Consider the following 26,331-nt stretch of genomic DNA (forward strand, 5'->3'; position numbering starts at 1 on the left):
TTCTCTGAACTATGAAGAGGGACAAAGCAAGGAAAATCTCTGCCCTGCAGGAGCTTATTTACAATCTAGTTCACACATTCACTGGTTCATCCATTCAATACTGATGACTAAGGAAGTGATATTGCAGGAAAAGAAAACCAGAGAAAGGGCAAAACTTATAAATTCATAGCCCAGAAAGAGTCAAAATTAAAATTTGAGAGATAATAATCTCTTATTTTTTCATCATGGTAAAAGAAACACAAAATGTACTATTTTAACCATTTTTGAAGGTATAGTTCAGTGACATTAAGTTCTTTCACATTGTCACACAACAATCCCCGCTATCCATCTCCAGAGTATTTTTATCATCTCATACTGAAACTCTACCCATTAAACAATACTTCTCTCCATTCCCTTCTCCCCTCGAGAATTTCTAACTTCTGTTGCTATGACTTGACTGTTTTAGGTATCTCACGTAAATGGAATCATGTAATATTTGTCCTTTCGTGTCCAGCTTCTTCACTTAGCACAGTGTTTTCAAGTTTCATCCATGTTGTAGCATATATCAGAATTTCATTTCTTTTTATGGCTGAATATTTAATCGCATGTATATATCACATTTTGTTTACCCATTCATCTGTTGATGGACATCTGGGTTGCTTCCATCTTTTGGCTATTGTGAATAATGCTGCTATGAACACACGTGTGTAAATATCTGCTTGATATTAATCTGTGTACACCCAGAAAAGTGAAATTGCTGCATCAGATGGTAATTCTATGTTCAATTTTTTGAGGAACTGCCATAGTTTTCCACAGCAGCAACACCATTTTACATTCCACGAGCAATGTACAAGGGTTTCAATCTCTCCCCATCTTTGCCAATCCATGTTATTTTCTGTGTTTTTTTAATAGCCATCACAATGTGTATGAAGTGGTATTTCATGGTTTTAATTTGCATTTCTCTAATGATTAGTGCTGTTGAACATCTTTTCATGTGCTTATAGGCCATCTTTGGAGAAATAGCTATTCAGTTCCTTTGTATAATAAACTTTTGACCAAAGTAGACAACCATCCCTGGAATATGGTGCTGGCAGTTTTTTTTCAAGCAATTGAGTGCTTGAAATCCTTCTTTTAGCCTACTAAAATAACAGAGAAATGCTTCTCTGTATTTGTTCATAGTTATGACCAACAAAAACAAAATGCGTTATGAAGAATGAAGAGATTCAATTCCTCAGTGAGACTCCCAAGGATTCAGTTAACCAGATGTTCCTCTCTCTACACTTTTATGCAAAACAATAGAAAATCTGCCGTACTAACTTCTAATGGCTGCTATAACAAACTACTACAAACTGTGCAGTTTTAAACAACACAGATTTATTCTCTTAGCATTCTGGAGGTCAAAAGTCTAAAATCAAAGTATGCACTGGGCTGTATTTCTTCTGGAAGCTTCAAGGAAGAATCCTTTTTCTTTGTCAGCTTCCAAAGGTGCCTGCACTCACTCCTTGGCTCACTGCCTCTTACATTACTCCAACCTCTTGCTGCTTTTTTTTAAATTAAATAAATTTTTATTAACTTTTCCCGATTTTGAGGTATAACTGACATATGTTAACATTGTATAAGTTTAAGGTATACAACAAAATGATTTATGTACCGTATTACGAAGTGATGACCAGAAGTCAACGTTGACCACCTCACATATGTACGAATTTTTTTTCCTTATGATGAAAACACTTAAGATCTACTCTTTCAACAACTTTCAACTTCACAACACGGTACTAATTATAGTCACCACGCTGTACATTACAACCTCTTGCTTCTAGGGCCACCTCTCCTATTACTGACTTCGAATTTCCTACCTCCCCTCTTTTAATGACTCTTGTGATTACACTAAGCTCATCTGGATAACCCAGATTGATTTTCCCATCTCAGGATCTTTAATCACAGAGCCAAGTCCTTTTCACCCTGGAAAGTAGCATATTCCCAGCTTCAGGGATTAGGAGGTGGACGTCTGTGGGGCGCCATTGTTCGACCACACCTACTATGTGCCTGCGATTCAAAAAACGAAAATTTGCAGCATTCAATATACCGGACATAAAGAACATATATACTGGACAGAGATCATTTTTCTCTTGAGATTGTTTCAACCACCCACCAGTAGTCAGAGGACTCCTAATATGTTACCAGCAACTGGCCCGAAGAACTAAGTAGTTGTTTTAACTAAACTTTCCCCCTTTGAACAATCAGAGACAGCCGCCTCCATATTTATTATTATTGTTCTAGTTCGGGTAGGAATTACAAGTTAATTAAAGCAGCTTCCCCCCATTACATTAGCCACCAGAACGGCTAGGCCCACCCGCACGGCCGTTAATAGCGGAGGCGGCAGCACTGACACCTGGGCGGTGCACCGCACAGCCCAGGGCCTGGAGATTAATTACTTCCCTGCCGCGTCCCTTCCCATCCGAGGGAAGGGTCGCGGGACCGGCCTTACGCCCCAACCCCGCAAAGCGGGACGGACTCGCCGCGCTCTGTGACGCCCGCAGCGAGGAGCGGCGCCGTGCCGGCCGTCTGGCACCGCCCGGTTCCCGCGGGACTCGCCGCGTGCCCGCTGCGACCTCCTTTCCCCTTCCGTTCTCTCCGCCTCCGGAAGCTCGAGCCCGCCGCGCCGGCCGCGTGGAGAGGCTGCGGGAGCGCGTGCGCGTGCGCGAGGCCAGAACGCCGCCGGCGGCGCGTAGCGGCTGCAGCGGTCGCGGCGCCCAGGTGAGCGGCGCGCGAGCGACGGGTCCTCCCCAGCTTCCCGCGCCGCGCCCGTCCCCCCCCCCCCCCGCCCCAGCCCCGCGTTCGGGGTCCGTTTCCCCTTCCGGAACCCAGGCCGCGGCGAGTACGCAGGGTGGGTATGCGGAAGCCGGCGCGGGAGTTCGGAAGGCGGGCCAGCCGGCGACCCCAGCCCTCAGGCCCGCCACCTCTCCGTCCCTGGCGGCCCTCGCGGCGGCTGTAACCACCACAGAGGCGCCGGGGCCCGCGGTCCGTCGGACCCCGCACCCCGAGCCGGCCGCGGTGGGACGGCCCGGCCTGCCCTCAGGGCGCGTCCTCGGGTGGCTCGGCTAATCGGGGTCTGCCCTGAATTAACATGTGATCGCGACCATTGAGTCCGGCTCTGGTCACCGCCGACCACCTCCACAGACTTGATCCTGAAGCCGAGGGCCGGAGACTGTCAGTTATCTCCCGCTACCTGCGGCGTCAGGAGAGGGTCCGTATAAGGAATTCGAGTTTCTGGAATACAGGTGTTTACTTTGGGCCGAGATTTCGTGTATCCAGTTACCTTCTTTGGATCAAATTATGTCTCACTAGGGATATATAGTGTCACGGTATCAAAATGACGGTTAGAAATAATGCCAGATTTGTGTATTTTCCTGATGTAACGTGAAAACATTAACGTTTCTGTTGCTGGCTCTGCAGGAGCTGTGCAGGGAGTGTCCAGGTGACTCCCGGGTAAATACTTGTCCTCACTGAACACCAGAGGGGTTATTGTAGTCTGATGAACTGTCGTTTAATTTTTACCCTTTCCCAACATACAAAGAGAATCTTTACTATCTTATTGTCTATATTTGTATTATTCTCTCATGTAAACTGAATCTCACTAACTTTGAAGTGAATGTTATCAAAAAGGATTGCTTAGCTGGATGGGCTAGTTGGATAATTTTTTCATGAATTAAATCACCTGAATGTTTAAATCCTTACAATAACCATATCTGTTGGATGTTATGAGCCTAAATTTAAATCTGAAAAGTCTCCCAGGCACTGGGCTATGTATGCACCTCTTCTCATGAACTGTGATCACTTAAGGGAAGGCAGATGCTTCCAACTACTGGGACCTACAGGAACCATGTAAAGGTGGACAGGGGAATAGTTGACTCTGGTGTGTGCGTGGGTGGGGAGATGGTTAGAAAACTAACCCAAGTGAAAGAGATGATTTTTCTGTTTACATAGCTATCTGGCAAAGAGCAGAACTAGGGTGCAGTCTGTCTTGTAACTCCAAACTCCTATATCAGATAAACACTTTCTGAATGTCTTGCATTTTGTTAGGTCCTACTTTAAGCACTGGGATGTAAAGATGAGCAAGATGTCACGAGTTCCCAGTCTGGTAAGGAGACAAGCAAGGCAGGAAACAGCTGTGACAAACAGGGATTTCAAAGAAGTATCAGTAACCATTTGGCTTATGGATACACTTTGGGATTTAGACCTAGTTCATAAAATGTTAGGGTTGGGAAAGAGCATATCCTCCTAATGCATAAATTCCCTCTGCAGCATCCCAGCAAATGGACATGCAGTCTTTGCTCTAACATAATCTAGTGATTTATGGCTCATAATCTTAGAAGGTAGCCCAGTAGGCCACAACTCTTAATTTTTGCCCTCTCCTCTTACTTTCTGTTTAAATGTCTAAATTGTATTATTAACCCAGTATGGATAACAATTTTGTATTCTGCATTTTTCATGCTGATAAGGTACCTAAATCAGGGGTCCACAGACTTTCAGTAAAGGGCCAATTGATACATATTTTAGGCTTTGTGAGCCCTACAGTTGCGGTCACAGCTTCTTAACTCCGCATTTGTAGTGGGAAAGCTGTGAGAGACCGTGCCTAAATCTGTGAATGGGGCTGTGTTCCAGTGAAACTTCATCTTCAGAATAAATAGTAGGCCCATGCACAGTAGTTTGCTGAGCCCTGATTTAAATAATTATTTCAATAGAATCATAATATTCCTCAATTCAGATTTTTTTTTGATATTATAAGTAATGCTGTAATGCATGTGTACAGCCACTAACCACCAAGCAGATAGTCTCCCTAAGACTGAAGTCAGAAAAGTGAAAAAGAGAATGACTTGAGTTAAATATTGTGGGCCTGAAGCTGTGACCTGTGAAAATCACAGGGGTTAAGCAAAAACATTGTAACCTATGGGGGCTCCACAGAGGAACAAAAACTTGGGAGGACTTCAGAGCGGTAGCTGAGAGTGACACTAATGCCTTCAATTCTGGTCACATCTCTCATGAAGCTGAGTCTCATCAAAAGGGGGAAGTTGTTAAAAAGAAAACCACAGGCCCCAAATGGAGTCCCTTATGTTAGGCCGTGCCACCAAAACCATACCTAACCCACTTGAAGCTTCAGCGTCCCCCAGGAATGTAGTCTTAACCTGTCAGTCAGGAATTTGCTGGGCAGCACCAGTGAGGTAATCTGTCACACGGCCCTCTCCACCCCTCAAAGGAAGATGAGGTAAATTGCCACATAGACAGACCCCCTTGTGTCCCCCCATGAGTAGGTTACCTAAGCCTGAAATAGTCTTTTTTTGTGTATGACTTTTTTGTCTTCCCTTTAAAAACCTTTCCCAAAGTAGCCCTTTGGAGCTTCCTTCTACTCTAGATGGAATGCTGCCTAATTGATGAATTGTTCAGTAAAGCCAGTCAGATCTTTAAAATTTACTTGGTTAAATTTTGTTTAACATATCTAAAACCTTGTTAGATATCTCTCTCGAGGATTTGGGGAGGAGGCTTCCTTCTGTTGATTTGGTTTTTACAACATAAAGAGGGCATTGATTGGTGCTATGGGAAATAATATTTCTTATACTTAATAAATATTAGGTATAAGTTTTATAATTAATTTTTCTTAAATCTTTAAGATCTACTTACACATCTTATTTCAGCTTAAATGTAATAATGTTAGAATTTATAAACTCACATGTATTTAATCCTCACTTAAGTTAATTAATGTTTATTTACATTTTCCTGAATATTGTATAGCATTTGCAAACTTGCTTAATTAATGACACAATTACAATTTTAGTATATTTGATTTTCTTAAGTACCTCAGACAGCTGACATGACACATTTACAAATCTCATAAAGGAAATATAAGTACTTAGATGTTTTTATAAACCTAATAAGTCTAAACTTACTGATTTAATCAGATTTCTATTATGTATTTAAAAGTTGATTATAAACAGTTAAATTTTTATAAGTTTAATATATCAGAATCTCTTATATTTTTCAAAACTTTAAAGGTGGAAAAAATTACGCAATGATGATAAAATGTATTACCACACATACTTTATCATATTAACCTATCACATAAATTTGGTTGAGTTTTAAATCATGGCTATGTGCACTTGTTTTTAGATTGCAGGATCATGTAGACAAAGACTGCAGAGTATCATGGCTGATTTAGAATATAGATTACATGATACTGTATTGCTTGATGTGGTATAATGGAATTAATCATAATTTGAATATAGTGAGCCCATAATTGGATTGTTGGCTACATGTTATTGGAAATTTATATACACCTTTCCTTTAACATAGCTCATGTTTTTTGACCCTTTTAAATGTCATTATGAACTAATGGCTTTCCAAAGAATTACTTTTTCATTTTTAAGTGTATTTTGTGTTTTTTATTTTTCAGTGTTAAACTGTCCAGCTTGGACAGTGAAAGCTCCTTTAAACTGGCTCCTTTGTTTTATTACCACTACCCTAGGCATATTTGAATATGGAATCAGCTGCCTTCCAAGGAGTCCGGGTTTTTGTTTTTTTGAGGAGGGAGGATTTAAGTGGAGAATAATATTAGAGGTTAAACTCTGAATTCTAGATTACCAGGAACAGATAATGTGACACTGCTGTGTAGGCCAATATAAGAGAAAGAAAAATAAAACTTTATAGTGATATTTTCAATTTAACTCCAATTGCATGAAGTATTAAAATACTTTAAAATCAAGCAATTGACACATTGTAAACTGATTATCCTTCAATAAAAATACATATATACAAAAAACAGTGATCTAGATCTACCCTTATAGATATGAAAAAAATGTTCACGATAGATATTTGAATGAAAAAAAGTCTCTGAAACATCAGATATCATATACCATGTTTGTAAGCCCATAGAAATACTTGTATATACATAGAAAATAAAGTGATTTTACCCAGAAAAAAAGTCTAAATATTACCAGAGGTTATCTCTGAGGGTAAAATTCAAAACTATTTTCCTTTTTCTAATGAATGTGTATTCAATAAGTTAGTGTTTCAAAACTCCTCAACAAAAAAATTTTAAAATTAATTTAATTTTTCTGTTAGTGATACTTACATGAATTTACAGGTCAACCAATAATCTAAGATTTGTAACCAAAATAGTGGTCCCCGCACCACACTAGCAGCAACTGCTGCTCTTTTAAGACGAGATGGGGAGCTTTTACTCTTAATGAGCGTTACCTCCCACTGCTTCCCCAGTAACTGCAGTGACAGAACAGAATAGGACAGAGACAAGTACTGAAATAGGGAAGCTTGTTAATCATCATTGAACTATTTCTACCAGAATAATGTGTGTTTGGGCTGGCTTAGCTGATCTTATGAGGTTGGTTTTTGTTTTTTGTTTTTTTGTTTTTCGGTTTTTTTGTTTGTTTATTCATTTATTTATTTTTGATGGAGGTACTGGGACTTGAACGCAGGACCTTGTGCATGCTAAGCATGTGCTCTACCACTGAGCTATACCCTCCCCCTTATGAAATTTTAACACCATCCTTTCTTATTCTAAACTTTAACTGTACTTAACTTGTAGAAATTGGATTTTCTTTGGAGTTCACCTAGATATCCATGTTTGTGATATGCCTGCCTTGATGATCCATTATTTTTCTGTAAACCAAACCATTACACTTATTTTTCAGATCATTGGTGGAACTTGATATTAGCCCCATTATCATTTCACTGCGTTGGTTTTTTTTTTTTTTTGGTATTTTTTTTTTCTTCATGTTTCTCTTTATATATTAACCAAACTTCTCAACTTGGGAAAATATGCAATTACTGTATAAAAATGAAAAGTATTTGGAAATCACTCTTCAGTCTGATGGTTACACTTTCCTCCTTTTCAGATATATTTTTGTCGTCATGTATCGGTTTGGAGATATATCAGAAGGTGAAGTGGATCATTCTTTCTTTGACAGTGACTTTGAAGAAGCAAAGAAATGTGAAAGTAACTCAGTTTTTGAGAAGCAAAGTGATGACCCTAAAGCGAGAATAGATAAAGGTACAGAAAATGTAAACTTGGAATTTGGAGTACAAAGAAGGGAGAATGATCTTACTGAGAAGGGAACTGAAGGAAATGAGAAGATTCCTCCAGAAGAACACCCTGTAGAAAATGACGATATACAAAGTAGGAATTGTTTGACCACTTCTTCAAGGTCAGAATTGTGTGATGCTACAACAGAACATGAAATACACCTGCCCACTCCGGACAGAATTCCCAAAATCGTAAATGAAGGTGAACGTGATTACTATACTGATGGAGAGGAAAGCAGTGATGATGGGAAAAAGCATCATGTCAGGTCCAAGCCAGGTAAACCATCTAATCACTTTAAAAGAAGCCTAAGTAAAAAATATTCCAGAAGTAGTTCCTCTTCCTCCTCTTCCTCTTTGTCCTCCTCATCCTCAAGTTCTGGTACAGACTGCTCAGATACCGAGTCTGATCTCTGTATATCTGATTCATCTCCATCATTAAAGAAACGTCTATCTGGTGCAACCCAGTTGTCTCCAAAACAGAAGTATAAGCCTGGAGAAAAATCAACAGGAGCACAGCTTTCGAATACTAAGCCAAAAGTTGGTGACTACACCGAGGAATCTGAAGACACTGTGACGGATGTTACTCCTTTATCAACTCCAGACATCAGCCCTGTTCAGTCTTTTGAACTGGGTGCATCAAACGATCAAAAGGTGAAAGTTAAAAGGCAAGAAAACGTGAGTCAAGAAGTGTATGAAAATGCTGAGGATTTTAAAGGTAATTCAAAATCTTTGAAATCGGCCAAAAAAGGGAAGGAAAAACATGAGCCCGGCCTCACCTCAAAGTCGTCATTGTTTGATTCCGATTTAGACCACAGATATAAACAAAAAGTCTTGCACGACACAGTGGACCTGAATCATCTTTTAAAAGGTAATTTTAAAAACTATATATTGAATTTAAATTTTAAATTTAATGTTATATTGACTTAAGTACTAAATGAAGCAGTAACTATTCTGTGCCCTGGTTTCTTCACTTGTAGGATGAGGTAGTTGGTATAGGTAGCTAAGGTCCGTTCTAAATTCAAGGTTCTGTGAGAAATACTAGAAGAAGGGAAGATCAGTGGAGACTAGAATTATTAGACATCTTATTTTACAACAGAAGTTGAAAATTTAATAGAATTTCTGAATATGCAGCCTCTTTTGGCTCAGTAAGGTGGCTGATATGAGGGACTTCCCACTCCCATTCCAAGCCTGCCTTTGTTAGATAGATGTTGACAGGGTGTGGTTGGAATTAGTTCTTTGGCCTTGAGCTGTTTATCCCTGAATAGACAGAAGAGGGCATCAAAAAATGGAGTAATAGAGTAAACCCAAGTTAGGCATTGGGTTATGGCATGAACCGCTAATATTTGGAGAGCAGTCACATTGACTTGAATAGATTTTAGAAGTATGTTTCATGCTTTGTTACGATAAAATTAGGTCAGTTTAGGAAGAATCTGGGGGCCAAAATAGAGGTGGTTTAGAAATGCACCACCTGAAATTTTACTGCCTAGATTCTGTATGAAATAATTAATAAGATATCTTATCAGAGGTTGTATCCTGAGAAGAAAAACTAATATAAAAGAAAGAAATGGGATAAGAAAGCATTAACGAGCAGAGAAACCAAGTAAGCCTATTGCTAAACTGATACCAACATAAGAGATGAAGCAAAGTGCCTTACTGGAGGGGAAGATACAGACCCTGTTAAACCCTGTGTACAAGAGGATGCCCATGCTGGGACTGGAGGCTGCTGGCACAGCCTCCCAGCAGCATGTTTTGTCCCTTTGCTGGCAGGCCACAGCATACAGGATTCAGATAGACAAGTGGGAAATCTCAGATATCCTCAACACACCACTAGATATTACCAAACATTTGAGAAAAGCTAAAATCAACAGAGGCACCAAACTCAGGTGAAGAACATAGCACCTGAAACAGAATTAAAGGAGCAAGCTCAATGATTTTAGAGAGGATCTGCAAGGACAGAACTATTTGCACTGATAAAACTAAGGCAGGATTTGCTTTTTACCCTCTCCCATCACATGTGGAGTTTTCCAGGGCTCATGACAGTGACAGCACAACAGTGAGTGCAGAAGCCAATGTGAGATCCATCTGTCTTCTATTAAGGCAGGCATTAAGAGATTCTGAAAAATGTTAACTCTGCCATTCTTCTCACTAACTTGTTTGTTGTTTTTTGTAAAAATGTGATGTTCACATATCACTGGTTACTATTTTACTATTTACTATATTACTGTTTTCAGATGAATTAATAAATAACTAAATCTTCTCACTTTTAGTTTCTAACATGGTAAATATTGATAGATGTAACCCATATAAACATTCTTTGGGGTCCCCAATAATCTTTGCATGTGTAAAAGGGCCCTGAGACCAAAAAGTTTAAGATCTTCTAATCTAGAAGAATAGAATTGGAATATAGGATTTGTAGTCTATTAGGGGGAAAAAATTAGCATAGTCTTCCAAAATGGGGAAAAATAACAAAGAAAAAATAAGATTGTAAGAAAAGAGATCAAACAATATAAATGGTTTTAACTTATCAGAAGATAATATCAGAGGAGGTTAAAAATTTTTTTAATTAAATCTAATCTACACAGATATTTAGAATAGCATAGGAAGAACAAAAATAAGGACTGGAAAAAGATATGCCAGGCAAGTAAAAAGGAGAAAATAGAAATATCAATCCTATTAGTATAAAAAATAGAATTCAAGATGTGAAGATCACTAAAAGGGACAAAGAATGTTTTACATTAATAACCTGACCAAATACACTGAAGATTTAACAGCCATTGATTTAAAATGTATGATATAAACAGAACAGAACTAGATGATGAAATTGATAAAGCCCTAATCACTATGGAAGATGGATAGATCAATTAGACTAAGAAAAAAGCATTAACTGGCTGTGGGCTGCTTGTGTGCTGCACTTGGCCCACTGAAATTTTGTCTAGCACACTATTTTTTGGGGGTGGTGAAATACCAGTTACCATTGCTACGTAACAAATTACCCCAACACTTAGGGTATGGACAGTCTCAAAGGCAGAGGTGACTTGACAGCTGGGGACTGGAATCATCTGAGTGCCTGTTTACTCACACATCAGGTGTCTGGGCTTGGGGTGACTTGAAGACCAGGAGTACTAGGCCCTGAGTGCTCACGTGTGGCCTCTCCCTGTGACCTGGCTTCACATATGGCAGCCTCAGTATAACTGGCTCAGGGCTCCAAGTACAGTGTTCCAGGGAACAAGGCACAAACCTCATCACCATTTATGACCTAGCTTCAGAAGTCACATAGCATCATTCCTTCCATATTCTATTGGCTTAAACAGTTATAAACCTTCCCAGATTTGAGAGGAGGGCATAGCCCCTCCTTCTTAATGGAAGGAGTATGAAATAACGTGGACATGTTTCAAAACCTCTTCAGTCCAACCTCTGGCTGTACATTGATTTACATTCCTCCCAAATACAAAAATACATTCCCCCTTTCCAAAGATCCCCCTAGTCTCAGATCCAGGGTTTAAGTCAGTCCAGTTGCAGCTGTGGCTCCTCAGGCATGTTTCCTCAGTTACAGCACTTTGAGTGCTTTAGGAATCTTCTGCTGGGAGAGCCCAGGAAGGTAAACCAGTAGTTATACTTTTGAACACTGTGAGTCCTGACTCTTACATTCTGTCTGAATTTTGCTTGAAAACTGGCCGGTTCCTTTTTTAGTTCCCCTCTCTCTCTCCTGTCTCATTATTGTGGTGAAATAAATCATTGATACTTTCAAGATTCTGCCTGGAGATCTGCTTAGCAAAATCCACCAGTGGCAGTAGGTATTTTTTTCCACTTTCTTTGTCACCACAGCCAACAGTGTTAACTAAAATTCTGCCACTCCCTCTTCACTAACAATCTCCTCTAGACCTTTCTAGCTCTATTCACCACCTGGTCTCAAAGCTAGTGCCACGTATTTTAGGTTTTTGTTGCAGTAATACCCAACTCCTGGTACTACATTTTATGTTAGTTACTATTGCTTTGATAACAAATCACAAAACTTAGATGGTAAAGCAGCAACCTAGGATGACTCAAAGACTAGGATCATAGTGCCTATGCAACACAGAGCCCCTCCACTGTGTGGTGTGATTTCCTTACAGGGGAGTCAGACACCCAGGGTGGCTCAGGGCCCAAAGCACAAGGATTCCAGCCAACAAGAGGGGGGTGGCCTGCATCTCCGTTTTTACCTAGGCTGTGTCGTATTGGTCCACACAGTCATAGGCCTGCCAAGATGCAAAGGAAGGAGACAGGAAGAATGTCGCAGAATTTCTTATCTGACAAGATGTTCATAAAGAAGACAAAGAAATTTAGTAAATCTAGTTACTACTCCTTGAATTGCCACCTCAGTTACAAAAATGTTGGGGTTTTTTAAACCTTTAAAAAATAATTTAAAAAAGCAAATGTCATTGGTTTTTTAAATAAGGATCTATGAATGTGCCTACAGGATGAATTTTTTAAGAAACTAATTTTACGTGAATAAGAACTTAATATAACTTGAGATAAAATTTCCATTGATAGCATTACGCACAGAATTTCTAAATGCTGTCTGTATCTCAGTTAGCTTAGGTGCATGTTAAGTTCAGTAGAAGTACTGACTTTAATAAATGGTGTTGGATGACTCTAGAAGTGGCTCTGCTGATGGTGGACATATTGAAATACTGTAAAGAGTTCGAACAAAATTGTTTCATTAAAGAAAATTAGGGAGAAGCAATATTTTTTAAATGTGTGAATTTAAATATGTCCATATTTATATAAATGTTTGTATCCCTGAAAGTTTATTCAAGTTAAAACTTTTTTAGATCTTAATTGGGAAAACAATGGATCATATATCGGAGGTTGCCTCATACTGAACTATATAGCCACTGAGAAAAATGTGGTAGGGACACATGGCATCAGTATATATGCGCTCCACATAGACTTTCCATCAAGGAGAGTTAGAATGCTATTTTTTAAATGAATTAGATTGAAATTCTTCCTTTATTTTATTTTTTAGCTATTGCCTTCTTTTATTTTTAAAAACTTTTAAAAAATACCATTAGGAAAATAGCTTACCTTTAATTCCGTTTAGAATTTGATTGTAAAGGCTTTCATATGTGGCTAAATTAATCTAGAAACCTTATTAAATCCTATGAAGTGGTTATTTCTTGGAAGCAAGATAATTCAGTGATGTACCTATATATCTTTCTAAATGTGTTCTCATTCAGATTTTGTCATTAATTTGGTATGGTTTTCAATAGATTATCAGCCATTAATATCCTAATTTTTCCTTCAGGAAGCCACTGTTAAATCATTTTTTTGTAAGTTTCTGTAATCTTTGATAGTCTTTTAAACATTGGGAGGTAGATTTACAGTTTTTGTGACCTTGCTCAAATAATTTAACTTTTCTGCATCAGCCACATTGTAAAATGAGGTTAAAAATGCCTCTTTCCCTTATTGCACTGTGCTTTTAACAGCGTAAAATGCTAAGCGAGTAAAAGAAATTAATATAAAGGTACTCTAATAAAAACAAATAATGGTTACTTCAAAAAATATTGTTAAAACAAAACCAATGTACCAGTTTGTTAATCTGATATAATATATTCACTTTTAGTACAGACTTAAGCTGAAGCATTCAACAAGCTTATTTTTAGACGCTTCTAACAAATGTTTAGTAATAATTGTCACTTACTGAAAATTGTTATAGTAATATGAAAATTTAAGAATTACACATGTTGATAAAAATTTCATTTGATAATCATAGTATGCAAAATATTTTTCTTGGTTAAAAACTCCTTTTATATAATGTATTCATTTTGACTTATGTTTATTCAGGAATAAAAGTTTGACTTTTACAGTGAAAGTATTTGTTTTCATGCCAGTGTTAAGACCATAAATCTTTTGTATTGACTTCTAATAAATGGTGTTTAATGACTCAAGAAGTGGTTCTGCTGATGATGGACATATTGAAATACTGAAATATTTTCAGTTTAAGGTGACAGTTTCAGAATATTCCAGGTTTGCTTTTGCCATTTTCCAACCATTGTTTCCATCAGTCATTGCCAAGGATGTTTTATCTTCTGAAGTATGCCATCCAACTAATAAAATCCATCTAAGTATTGTGTTAGTGCCCTCCACTAGAAGTTCCTAACTATCAAGCTGTCTTAGGGGAACATAAAATGAACACAGCAAAGGCATTTACCATAAATCACACCTGCTGTGTACAACCAGTACCATGTACATTTTTTATTAAAATATTTTCATCGTTTTGTGTCTACTGTTTATTCCCGAAGAACCCGGTGAGCACAAAACTCAAAGCTGCCTCTGAATTTTTTCCTACACAGTTGTAGTCTGGATGTCGTTGACATTATTTCAGACATCCCTTTTCATGAGTTAACGTAGTTTCCATTTATGAGTTAAAGCATGTACCATCATATTGCTGTGCTGCTTGTTGGTTTAGCCATTTTTCCTTTTTTTGTTCACTTCTGTAGCTTTTCTGCAATTAGATAAAAAAGGACCACAAAAACATCACTTTGATCAGCCGTCAGTAGCACCTAGGAAAAACTACTCTTTCACAAGAGAGGAGGTGAGACAGATTGATCGGGAAAATCAGAGGCTCTTGAAAGAACTGTCGAGACAGGCTGAAAAACCAGGAAGCAAAAGTACGATTCCAAGAAGATCGGTTGCTCATCCCCCCAAGTTATATCACAGTGCTCTTAACAGACAGAGGGAACAACAAAGGATTGAAAGAGAGAACATGGTAAGTAACTGAAATTTTTACTCAGCAAAGAAAATGCAGTTGTACTGATCTGTAAGTCCAGCTTTCAGGAAACCCCAATACAGCCAAATTTTCAAATTTAACGATATAGAAGTCAGAATAGGTATGTATGGCATGAAATACATGATGAGCCATGAGCCTGGAAGGTACAATGTGTTTTTTTATCCAGCAAACTGTATTTTAAAGGATTATTAGATGAAAATACTGAAAGCTCCATTATTTATTTGACTACATCTGTTAAATCACTATGGTAGAATAGGAAATTACGTCCAAGGGTCAGATACTTATATCTTCTGTGAAGTATTCAGTCACTAGCAAAATCTGTTTCACTTTACTGTATCCTTGAAAGCTAAAATAATTTGTCATTTATTTTAAAGAATAAGTACATTCTTAGGTCAAGTTTGGTGGTCTGCTTGAATGTATGGATTGATTGTTAAAAATCATATAATTACAGTTTGACGTCCTAGGGAATATGCGTGGGAACTGTTGAAAATCTTCACATTAAAAACTATTATTCATAACATCATTTTCTTTATAAAATTCAATTTATATTAATTGCTGATATTTACTGAGCTCTTATTTTAATGTTAGGTTGTTCTAAGCATCTTCTAAAAATTAGCTTATTGAATTCTGATAATAATTCTTTCAGGTAGGTACTATTTTTATCCACATTTTACAGATGGAATAATTGAGACCTAAAAGGGTTAAATAATTACCTAGGGCAGGGAGCTGGTAAGGAAGTGGCTGAGCCAAGATTTTAAACCCAGGTAGTGTCTTAAACTAAAATTAGACCCTTAATGAGCACATAAATTCAGGGCTAAAATAATTGATAAAACTATTATTGAAATTATTAAACTTGTTCCCCAAATTCACCCTTATTATGTTTCATCCCCAGTTCAGTTCTATTTAACTATGTACACAACCTGACCTTGCAAGAGGAACACCTTGTATCAATTTCTTAATTACCATCACTGACACCAAGGGTTGGGAGCTGAGGTAGTATAGTTATAAAACATGGTAAAGTCTCAGGCATTTCAGGAAGATTACCCTGCGTGTGGCCAAGAGCAGACAACAAAACAAGCTGAAACGAAGTTGGCGGGTGGTGAGCTACGTGACAGCTTTCTGTACGTCACTGTAGCAATTTCAAGATTCGTTCATGATTTATGGAAATTTGGTATTACTATACATCACGAACATCTGGTTTTACATTATTTTCACTCTCCCATGTGGCTCCAGAGCTTTTTTATTTAACAAGCAATTACATAGTGCACACTGTTTTACAAATTTTAGGTCATTTAAGCCTCATAACAGCCTTATAAAATAGTTACTATTGTCTTGAAGGAGAAATGAGACACTGAGTGGGACGCAGAGACTTCCTCAAGGTTAAATAGCTATCAGATGCAGAATCATACCCAGGTTACCTAGCTTTGGGGTTACTTTTAATTTTAACAGCTTTTTTGAGATACAATTCACATACCATACCCATTTAAAGTGTATCATTCAATAGATTCTGGTACTTTATTCATTCTGTAAGTTGCAGTAAAAATGTATGTAACATAAAATTTGCCATTTTAACTGTTTTTAAGTGACTGATTCAGTGGCATTAATTACATTCACAGTGTTGTGCAATCATCACTGCTACTTATTTCTAAAACTTTTTTGATCACTCCATACAGAATCTCTGTACCTATAGTCAATCCCCACTTCCCCTCAGCCCTTGGTAACCTCTAATCTATTTTCTGTCTCTATGAATTTGCCTCTTCTAGATATTTCATTTAAGTGGCATAATAGAATTTTTGTCATTTTATGTCTGTCTTGTTTCACTTAGCATAATGTTTTCAAGTTTCATCCATGTTGTAGCCTGTATCAGAACCTTGTTCCTTTTTGTGGCTAAGTAATATTCCTCTATAGGAATGTGCCCTATTTTGGTTTTCCATTCATCTGATGATAGGCGCTTGGGTTGTTTCCACATTTTGGCTGTTGTGCTGTAGTGAACACTGACACATGAGTATCTGTCATGTCCCTGCTTTCAGTCCCTGTGGGGATACCCGAGTGGGACTGCTGGATCACGTGGTAATTCTGTTTTTCTTTTTGAGGAACCTGGAGTTTACTTTTGAAAAGTTGACACCATTAATGTCTAATGGCAATTCTATATATGAGTAGGATGAAAGCTGTTAAGAGGTTCTGTTTACAGCCTTTGCTCTCCCCCATATCAGTTGTACATCTCTGCTATTTTCATCAACAGTGGAAAATCACTATTTCATTCTTTTTACTTTATATACTTAGTAATTTGTATATATGAGCAATATTTTCCTCCATTTCATAGTAAGATCTTATTTGTTATACTGGAAAACAGTAGGACATAATGTGAACCATATGTATACTTTAAATTTTTCTAGTAGTAATATATCAATATTACATTGATATACAAGCAATATAAAAAAATTAATGATGAGATATTTTACTTTTTTATGCTCTGTTAGCTATATGTGGCTCATGGCGTTGGACAGTGCAGCTCTGAATCAAAACTTAATTCATACAGAAGTGGAAAAAATAGCTTAAGGCTAAACTGAGAAACATAATTTATTATAAAATATCATTTATGATGTTATTATAAGGAAAACTAATCTTCCAGATTTATGTTTTAACTCTGCATCCTCTAAACCAAAATAAAATAATTCTGTACATTTAAAAATTTTTTCTTGGCTATTCCTTTGCATTTATTCTTCATAATGACTGATTTTTTTTTTCTTTACAAAAAAAAGTTACTAGAAATTTTTGTTGGAATTGTGTTCAATTGCATTTTAATTGCAGAGTGTTTGGTACTCTTAAAATATTAACCTTCCTATCTAGAAATGTGATATGTCTCTCCATTTATTCAGGCCTTATGTTCTACCTTAGGTTTTATAGTTTTCTTCAAAATTATATATTTTACGCTATTGTGCATGAAACTTTTTCATTACATTTTTATTTCATTACGTTTTCTAATTTATAAACTATTGATTTTTGTGTGTTTATTGTATAACAATCGCCCCCCAAATCCTTAGAGCCATGTTGGCCCTAACAGTTCTTCTGTGTGAGATGGTATACTTTTTAACCTGTTTGCAGACTGTTCATAGTCAAAACACACATGCACGTGTGTACACACACACAGCACCCTTGTGTCAGATGTGCTGCATAAGCAGGGTCCATTATTTTATAATTTTATGCTTTATAATCCTTTATTTGCCCCATCTCCAGTGATAGAGACCAGTTCATATGGCTGACAAGTGTGATAACTCACACAGTTCTGGTCCAGTACTCTTACATGAGCTCGTTAGCAATCCAGAGGCTGTTTGAGACTGCTAAACTCAAGACAAAGAAGCAGTGCTGTGCAGAAAAGGGAGAAAAGGGGCGCAAAGATGTGTAAAACTGAGTCCTGTGCTGTAGTGTTAAAAGCAGACTGTTAATCTGGTTTTCTTTTGAAGTTTGAGTTCTTCATTATTTGTTTCAATGGGCAAATACTACATTTCCCTCTCATTCACAAGGGAAATAAATCAAAGGAAAAATAAAGAGAAAGTAACTATCCAGTAGAGGGCGTGCTTGCTACATAAATTCTATTATAGTAGAACTGTTATTTCAAAAAGGGACAAATGTGTTAATTCATGAGTTTTGAAATATTCTTGTTAGACCATGTCTCTTTATATTCATTTCAAGATTATATGAATTCTGTTTTTATGAAAGAGTGCAAGAATAACCTTAGCAGAAGGAGAAGGGGTCAGTAAGGATACTTAATTTGTAGTTTCACTTTCCCTTCTACGAGAAATGAGGTTATTTCATTCTTTTAACTGTAGGTATGTCAGTTTCCTGAGCTGTGAAGGAAAGAGGGGTTGGGAGTGGGAGGAATACTCGAATAAAGTAAACCATAATCTTCCCACTCAGGAATTCCTGTGTTAAAAATGTTATTTTTAAAGTAATATTATTGCATGTATGAATTTATAAAATTCAAACCATTCTTAAAACATTAAATGAAAAATAAAATTCTTCCTCTTCTGTTCTTTGTCTACTGGTCTAGAGAGGTAATTTTAGATAGAATGTGAAAAATGTTACAGAGAAAGTGATATGTTGTCGCAAAGTTGAAGATTTATAGCAAATCTGATACCTAGTGTGAGTATTAATCCGTGGAATAATCAGTACCTTCGTTCCAAGATCTTGAATTAGTTTATAGTTCACTATAGTTTGTTTGGTTTTCCTCCTCTGGTTATTGTCTGTTGTATTCTTCTATAGAAGAAGGAAAGGTAATGATGACTAAATACAACTCCGGCTATAGAAAAATATGCAGAACAGCCCTGTCTTTCCCTGACTGTTGGACACTTGTTAGTCTCTAATGTCCTTCACGATCTTTGCTTTTTCACTTTAGAAACAATAAAGCAACTCTCCTCTGCTGACAACTGCAGAAATCATTAACTCACTATTTGTCCATTAATTTGTTTTAACCTTTCTACCTCAGAAGGCAGGATTCAAGCTGGGTTAATTTTTTTTCCAAAAAGAGTGATACTTCCTGGATAGAAAAGAGATATTTAGACAAGCTATGTTGGGATTCATTATTAGAATCTGATTTGAGTAGCAGTTCTAAGATTTTGTAAACCATAAATTGGAACATAAGTAACCATTCTTACCATTTTTCAATCCACCATATAGATACCTGTTTAATGTCCACCATGAGCTATGTAAGAAACTGGAATAAATATAAGGAAAAATATAATTCAGCTAGGAAGATAATACTGTTGTGTGTCAGACAACTAGAAAATAATCAAAGCAGTGCCAAGGATAGCATTAATATTCAGTAAGTCCTTAGTGTGTGCCAGGCACTGTCCCGAGCACTTTATATGCCTTATCTCACTTCTCAAAACTAACTCTTTGAGTTTTATCTCATTGTTAAATATCTCTATTAAGTCATTTGACCAAGATCACACAATCAGTGGCAGAGCCAGGGTTTAAATCCAGGTCTTTCTGACTAGATAACTTATATATATTTTTTATCATTTGATTACAAGTGTTACAACATTTTTAACTATCGTTTTTAAGTTTTACTGAGGAGTTCTAAATTGATGACTAGATTGAAATGTGTATTCTTTTGATTTTAGGACTTACACTGTAATCAATCCTTTGGATTTTGATATTGTTTCTACAAGTAAGAGATATTTCTGTCTGCAATCATTCCTTTAGCTTTTGCTTAGCTTGTTACTACATTCATGTGACACACAGACACATGATCTGGTTCCATGTGATTTGGAGAGCTGAAACAAATCATGGCTCTCCGATTTCCCCAAGATTCTGCATGTAAACTTGCTAAGTGACACATCAAGATCACAGAATAGGTTTACTCTTTTGCTGTATTGTCAAATTATTTCAAAATGATTTTGACCATACTACTTTATGTGTTTTGTATCTGATAAATAAGCATTGCACTTTTCTTGAAGTTTATAAAAGGAGAATATACATACAGCCAAACGAATAAATTTAGGAAATTAGCAGTTTATCTAAAAACCATTGAGACTTCTACCAGGAAAAAAGCAAAATTAGTAGGTAACTGAAAGTATCAAGTTTTCTGTCCTGTCCATTTCACCCTGCAGCTCAATGGGTAGTTAGTAGGATGCTCAGATAAAAGAGCAAACATTGCTCTACCCAGTAGAATACTCTGATGATGTGATAAATAAGAAGCTTCTTACTCAGTTATAAACTGCAGGTAGAGAAGCTATGCTCTTAGTAGGTTTGGGCACCTAAATCATATAGTTTCTCCATCTACAAAGAGAAAGAGACAGTATGTTATGATGGAAATACCGCAGCTTTACAGTCAAGTGGAACCGGGTAACTTTTATGTATATTCTACCACAACAGAAAGAAAAACACTAAGTTGAGGAAGAAAGGGAAAAGATTGTGCAGAGAAAACTTGTCCTGTGACTGAATTCATGAGGCTGAGTTTTTCATGTGAATCTTAAGTGCAGAACAGCATTCTCTTTTCAGATAAAGCTCAGCTTGCTACAGAAGTTTAAATCAATAAAGAAGATACTGAAACACCACCGTGGATCAACTCCCTGATCCATTTGGTTCTCTTAAACATTCCTTTCTCACCGAAGCCTGTGAAAATCAAACAAAGGAAACTCTTTCACCTTCTAATTTGTGAAGAAAGGATTATGAATAAAATTAGGGACATTATACATTAGCCTCTGTTACTGAATCGTATTAGTGCAAATACCACATTACTGGATATTATGTTACCTTGGCTAGTTGGTTTATATATCCTTTAAAAAGTTTTATATTCTATAGTAGTTGGTTTTCAAACTTCTTAAGAGCAAAAACTTTTTTTTCCCAAGTAATTTTATGCAGAATCTGCAGTATGTAAAACAGACAATACAGAAAGCACAGGTGGGCTGGTGGAAATTTAGGAGCGGGGACCGGAGAGTCCGGCTCCCCTGGCCTTTCCTCAGTGTACTGGGGGCCCTTGAGGCACTGCTGGGAAGTAAACAGGTTCTGTAATCAAAAGCAGGCTCTGTAATCATATACAGAACTTAGAGGAACTCAGAAATGCTCATGGCCATTTCTAGGGTTGAACACTGGGCTCTTAGCATTGTTACTCCCATTATGTCATTCCAATGAGAAAATCAAGTTTAATGTATTTCAAGTTACAGCACTTTCCCTAAGATTGTAACTAGACATAAAAGAGATACGTGCCTACAATCGGTTGTTAAAATCCCAGTGGTTTTTGGTTAGCTAAGGGAGAGGTGAAAACCCTTAGATTTTCCTGGAAGAACATTACTTAAAATATTTTTTCACAGTGACCTGAAGTCTTTTCTAATTTATTCTGTGAATTTCAGGTTCTAGAAAGTATTTGCCTTTTGCGAAACTCTTGCTATTTATCTGACATTGGCTTTTAAATTGATTGTCTTTAAATGAAGGCTTTACTGAAAAGGCTGGAAGCTGTGAAACCAACGGTTGGTATGAAACGCTCAGAACAGCTGATGGACTATCACCGCCACATGGGTTATCTCAGCTCATCCCCGGCCTCAGGGCGAGTGAGGTCCACTCTTGGCCAGTACAGCCCATTAAGTAAGCATATGCAAAATTATTTTGTGCTTGTGTGTATCTTTTGTCCTTTTAAAAAAAATGTAACAAGTTCTATGGCATTTTAAAATACTGATTTCTGAAATACAGTCTGTTGTTTTTCACTGGCATGCTTTTTATTTATTTGTGTTAGGTCACGTAATTTCAGGTTTTGTCTACAGCGTATAGTGGCAGCATAGGAAGGAAACCAGGAGATAAAACAATTGAAAATATCCTCTTAGATAATGAAGGAGAGACTTTTAGTTTCAGTGTTCATTAAAAGAAGAAATGAACAGATATGGTTTAAAAGTTGCCGAAACATTCTCTTTAGCTAATTAAGAGTTTTTAGTAACATCTTCCAGCCCTTATATATGCTTTGTCTTCCTCATCGAGTAACTAAAAGAAAAGGTAGCTATCTGTAGTCATCAGATGTAATCCTTCTCTAATGCTCAATATATGATCCATTACACACCTAGGTGTGATGTATCCCAGGGAAGGCAGGTGTGGGTGACCACTTAGTGTTAGGGTGTGCGGCCCAGGGAAAGGCCAGACTTTTCCCCTACAGGAGTCTGTGCTGTTACTGCATGTATGCATTCCAAACTATAGAGAATAAAAGCCAGTACTAAGAGAAAGTTGGAACCACTTATAATGCCACAACTTCCCAGTTCTCGTGTGAGTCTTAAACATTCAGATAACTAGTAATTCCATTCTTTCATCCTCCAAGCATCACTTCCTTGATATAGTTAGAGACTAAAATAGGGTCTTATACCAGTAATTCACACTTAGTATTATGCCTTGAATGTGATAAATTATTTGTTGATATTCAACAAATATTTGTTGATATTTGTTGATATTGTTGTATAGATGGTTATACAAAGAGTTTTTTTTCCTACTTGAATCCTTTGAGAAGCTTTTAAAAACATTGATTCTCACACAGAATCTATTGAATCAAAATGCCCTAGTGTAGAGTTTGGGCATGTTTGTTATATTTTTAATTTCCACAGGGAATTCTGAAGTGCAGTCCTGTTTGATAATTGAATTAGACTATTAAAAACACATGTGCACTGGGGAAGAACATTTTATTCTGGGCTTAAAAGTAGGAGAGGAAGTTTATCAGATGCGGATTTAGATATTCAAATTACTTCTTGTTCTTTGTATATTTTCAGGAGGAGCTTCAAGGACATCCAGTGCTACCAGTGGTCTCAGTTGTAAGAGTGAGCCATCAGCTTTTGACACATCCAGTGGCCTGTCGCTAAGACCTAAGCCCCCTAATGTCCGTACAGCTTGGTTATAATAACTCTTTTTACTTTAAACATTGTTCATTCAATTCTTATGAAATCCTCTTGTATATTACTATAATTCTTTGTAAACATCTATAATACTGTTTTAAGCAATTGAAGATGTACAGCAATGACTTGTAATGTAATTCAGTGCGAAATTGTTTTCAAAAAGACAATTTAATATAAAATCAGTGTTTCCTGTGAGATGTTTGTTTGAGAATGTATATGTATTTCACAGAGAAATGGTAGTCTGCATGTGTTTTCTCAACATAGAGATTGGTTCAGCTGTCAGACTGACAGAACAGTTGCGACCCAAGGTGTTAGCTATGTAGTTCTTGTTTGATGTGATTTTGTTGTTGTTTATTTCTTGTAAACTTTAAACTGTGAGTGTAGCTCCTGACTTTGTTTTCTGTTTGATTCAGAACTTGGGTGGTGTGACTTACAACTTGATTGTAAGATAGTTACACTTTCTTATCTGTGCAGTTTGCTTTCATTGGTGGAGCTAATTTTGATTTGATGAGCAGATTGAGAGAAGCATGAAATGGGGGCAATCCTTGTGATTCAGCAGTGGTACCTACTTCTGTAGAGGTGCATTGAGTTAGATCTTCAAAATTTTATCAACCATTCCAAACCATTTCAAACGGTATTAGAAGGTTTAACTTAGAAGCTCCTCCTTTGTGTTTTCATACATTCAGGTAAAGTACTATTAATGATTCGGAAAAATGAAGTTTCTTTAGAGCTACAGTTACTGCATTGTGAATAGTTTGTCCAAGGACCAGATCATCATAAGCAAAAGCAAGTGTTTGTTGATTCAGCAAAACAGCACCGCCAGTTTGAAGAGCCGAGAAGCAGATCCTGAGTTGTGTCAGAAGTGTTGTAAGTGAGGCTGTTAACAAGTTGTGTTAATGTTTATTGTTTAAGGAAGAAGAAAAATAAGAAATGCATTGTTTCACAGCTTTAAAAATTCCAACTAGTGTTTTTTGAGGGCTGAAAAAGAAAACAAAAGTATGAAGGATAAAGGAAAAAAATTACGTATTTGTTGAGACTACTTTAAATGCCATCTAATTTTCTTGCTTTGTTTTGGTTTGGGCTTTTGGGTTGAATCCTGGTAGTATCATTTTTGCCAGTTCCACTTTTAAAGTCCTAGTAATCGTAATGGAATTAGTAATGGTGAATAAGTTGTGATATAGTTGACTTTTAAAATTAGAGTATCTCCATGTCAATCTGTAGGCTCCCATTTTATGTAACAAGGTGTATGTCTTGGCCATGTTGGTGCTGCTGCCCTGGTTATCACGGTTTTTCATTACTGGCCTTTTCTGTTTACCTTTAGAATGTACTGGGAAGTTTCCATATTAAATGCCAGATCTTTCTTTTTTAATGTGAATTTTTGATCTGTAGCCACAGTAAGAAGATTTGTTTTTTGTTTTGCCAGGTTAACTGAAGCTCTGTAGCGTGTATGCTGAACTTACTTTTCTTAACACATTTGGCAGTAAGCCCAATCGCATTTTAGTAAACTGTCGGTTCAGAATTTCTTGGTCTTGGTTTATATTGATCGATTTTGTTTAGGATAGGTCACGTGAAGCACGGGAACAAGGGGTTAAAAAATTTGTGCGGCCACAGCCTGACTGGGATTTTTCTGCTTCTCTTTGAGCTATAATGTTCGTTTATTGTTATTTGATATTCTGTTCTGGTGAACAGGTTTCTACATTATTTAGTGCTCTGCTTTATATATAAAATTCAGCTATGCTAAACCAAGGTTTTGTTTTGTTTTTTAACTTATTGTACTTTTAATGTTTGTATAACAACCTACCTTTAAGGAGATAAAAGATAATGCCGAATTTAAAATACAGCTTTTGAGTATCTGCCCAATAGTGAGTAAGCCAATTTTTTAAAATTGATTTTTAAGTTGTTAGGGAAAAAATATGTATGAAACCTTTTGTGTAATAGCATTAGCCTCTGAGTACATTTTATATGGTCTTTGCTGCCATATGTCAAGATACAATTATAATTTCATAACTAAAGCTGTACTTTTATTTTTGATCTTTAAAAACATTTTTTTCTTTGTACTTTGATTTTAGCTACTAATTTAATGCCTTTAATTTTTACTGTTTTGACGGGAGTTTCATCTAAGTGTTACAGCAGGAATTCAGCTGGAAGTGAAAGGAAGAGCAACAGTATGCATCTTTTCAAAGTGGAATTTACAGTTCTGTTGTCATGATTCGTCTATATGAAAAGTATAAACAGAAGGATAGGAGTTGAAAATGTGATCTTCTCTGATAGAAGTCAAGGTACTTTGAAGCTGTTATTGTTTAGGGCACATTTTTATGAAGGAATCATAAGTATGCTCTTCGTTTTCGAGAACATAAAGAAGTGAAGGATCATCTAATGCTACTTTACATTTGGTTCACTTATACCTAAAATACATATTAGACAAGGTTTTTACTGAGAGTTATTTTCATATCTGTCAAATGTTAAACTAACATCACATCTTTTTTAATAAGATCTATAAGAGATTTTGAACATTAATTTCCTAAGGGGGATGGCTATTATTTCATACTTCCCCTATTTCCTTTTTTTTTAAATCTCCATAAAAAGCTGCTTTCTTAGCTACTACTCCAAATAAAGTGTTTCTTGTTTGCTTACAAATGTAGTGTAATGCAGTTGTTTTCAGCCTGCTAATCCAAATGTCCAAAATGGGTATCTTAGAGAACTTTAAAAAGAGGTCATTGGGACGCATATGATTGTGTGCTTCTCATTTTCAAAATCAAATACCACATACTATGAAAAGTATTATGACCAAAATAAAGTTGGAGACACAAGTTTTAGTCAGTCTATTTTAATAATTAAATTCAAAAAATGTTTAATGTCTTAAATGCCAAATTCTTAACCTATAAATGATTGTAAACCATCCTAGAAAATGGGCTTAATGTTCATGGCTACTTTATGAATAAAGATAGTAAGAAACTGAAAATCAACATCCTTTTTTAATTTTCCAGGCCACCGTAATGTCTTTTAGGCATGAAGAACTAGCTTGGCACAGTGAAGAAAGAAAGAAAAGAATTAAAGATAACTGAGTTCGGATCCTATTTATCTCTCAAATGCATTGTCTTGTTCCTATTTTGAAAATTA

At 36.7% G+C, this 26,331-nt stretch overlaps 2 protein-coding genes across 3 annotated transcripts in view; one reads left to right on the top strand and one right to left on the bottom strand.

Annotated features, from left to right (window-relative positions):
* The window catches only part of SNX25 (sorting nexin 25), an 89,644-nt gene extending 87,996 nt beyond the window's left edge, over positions 1 to 1,648 (bottom strand). The window contains exon 1 of the mRNA XM_064477559.1: positions 1,631 to 1,648. The gene's annotated coding sequence lies outside the window, so the exon portion shown is untranslated. The remainder of the gene's footprint in view (positions 1 to 1,630) is intronic.
* A 986-nt stretch (positions 1,649 to 2,634) lies between these two features.
* On the top strand, positions 2,635 to 26,173 carry CFAP97 (cilia and flagella associated protein 97). Of its 2 annotated transcripts, none has more exons than XM_031440307.2 (5): positions 2,635 to 2,736; positions 7,887 to 8,941; positions 14,553 to 14,821; positions 21,778 to 21,928; positions 23,089 to 26,173. In XM_031440307.2, exons 2-5 carry the CDS (start codon positions 7,903 to 7,905, stop codon positions 23,214 to 23,216), a joined length of 1,587 nt encoding a protein of 528 aa, XP_031296167.2. In that variant the 5' UTR covers positions 2,635 to 2,736; positions 7,887 to 7,902; the 3' UTR covers positions 23,217 to 26,173. The 2 variants fall into 2 exon arrangements, with proteins under 2 accessions (XP_031296167.2, XP_031296168.2); XM_031440308.2 differs by lacking the exon at positions 2,635 to 2,736 and adding an exon at positions 2,803 to 2,866.
* Positions 26,174 to 26,331: the final 158 nt, after the last annotated feature.

The sequence above is a fragment of the Camelus dromedarius genome, chromosome 22, assembly GCF_036321535.1.
Source record: "Camelus dromedarius isolate mCamDro1 chromosome 22, mCamDro1.pat, whole genome shotgun sequence".
Taxonomy (NCBI): Eukaryota; Metazoa; Chordata; class Mammalia; order Artiodactyla; family Camelidae; genus Camelus; species Camelus dromedarius.

Bases quoted from the DNA above. Each gene is read 5' to 3' on its own strand.
- CFAP97 (XM_031440307.2), top strand. From the start codon at position 7,903: ATGTATCGGTTTGGAGATATATCAGAAGGTGAAGTGGATCATTCTTTC. The intron at 8,942-14,552 runs GTAATTTTAAAA...TCACTTCTGTAG, and splicing joins CCTGAATCATCTTTTAAAAG to CTTTTCTGCAATTAGATAAA. The intron at 14,822-21,777 runs GTAAGTAACTGA...CTTTAAATGAAG, and splicing joins GGATTGAAAGAGAGAACATG to GCTTTACTGAAAAGGCTGGA.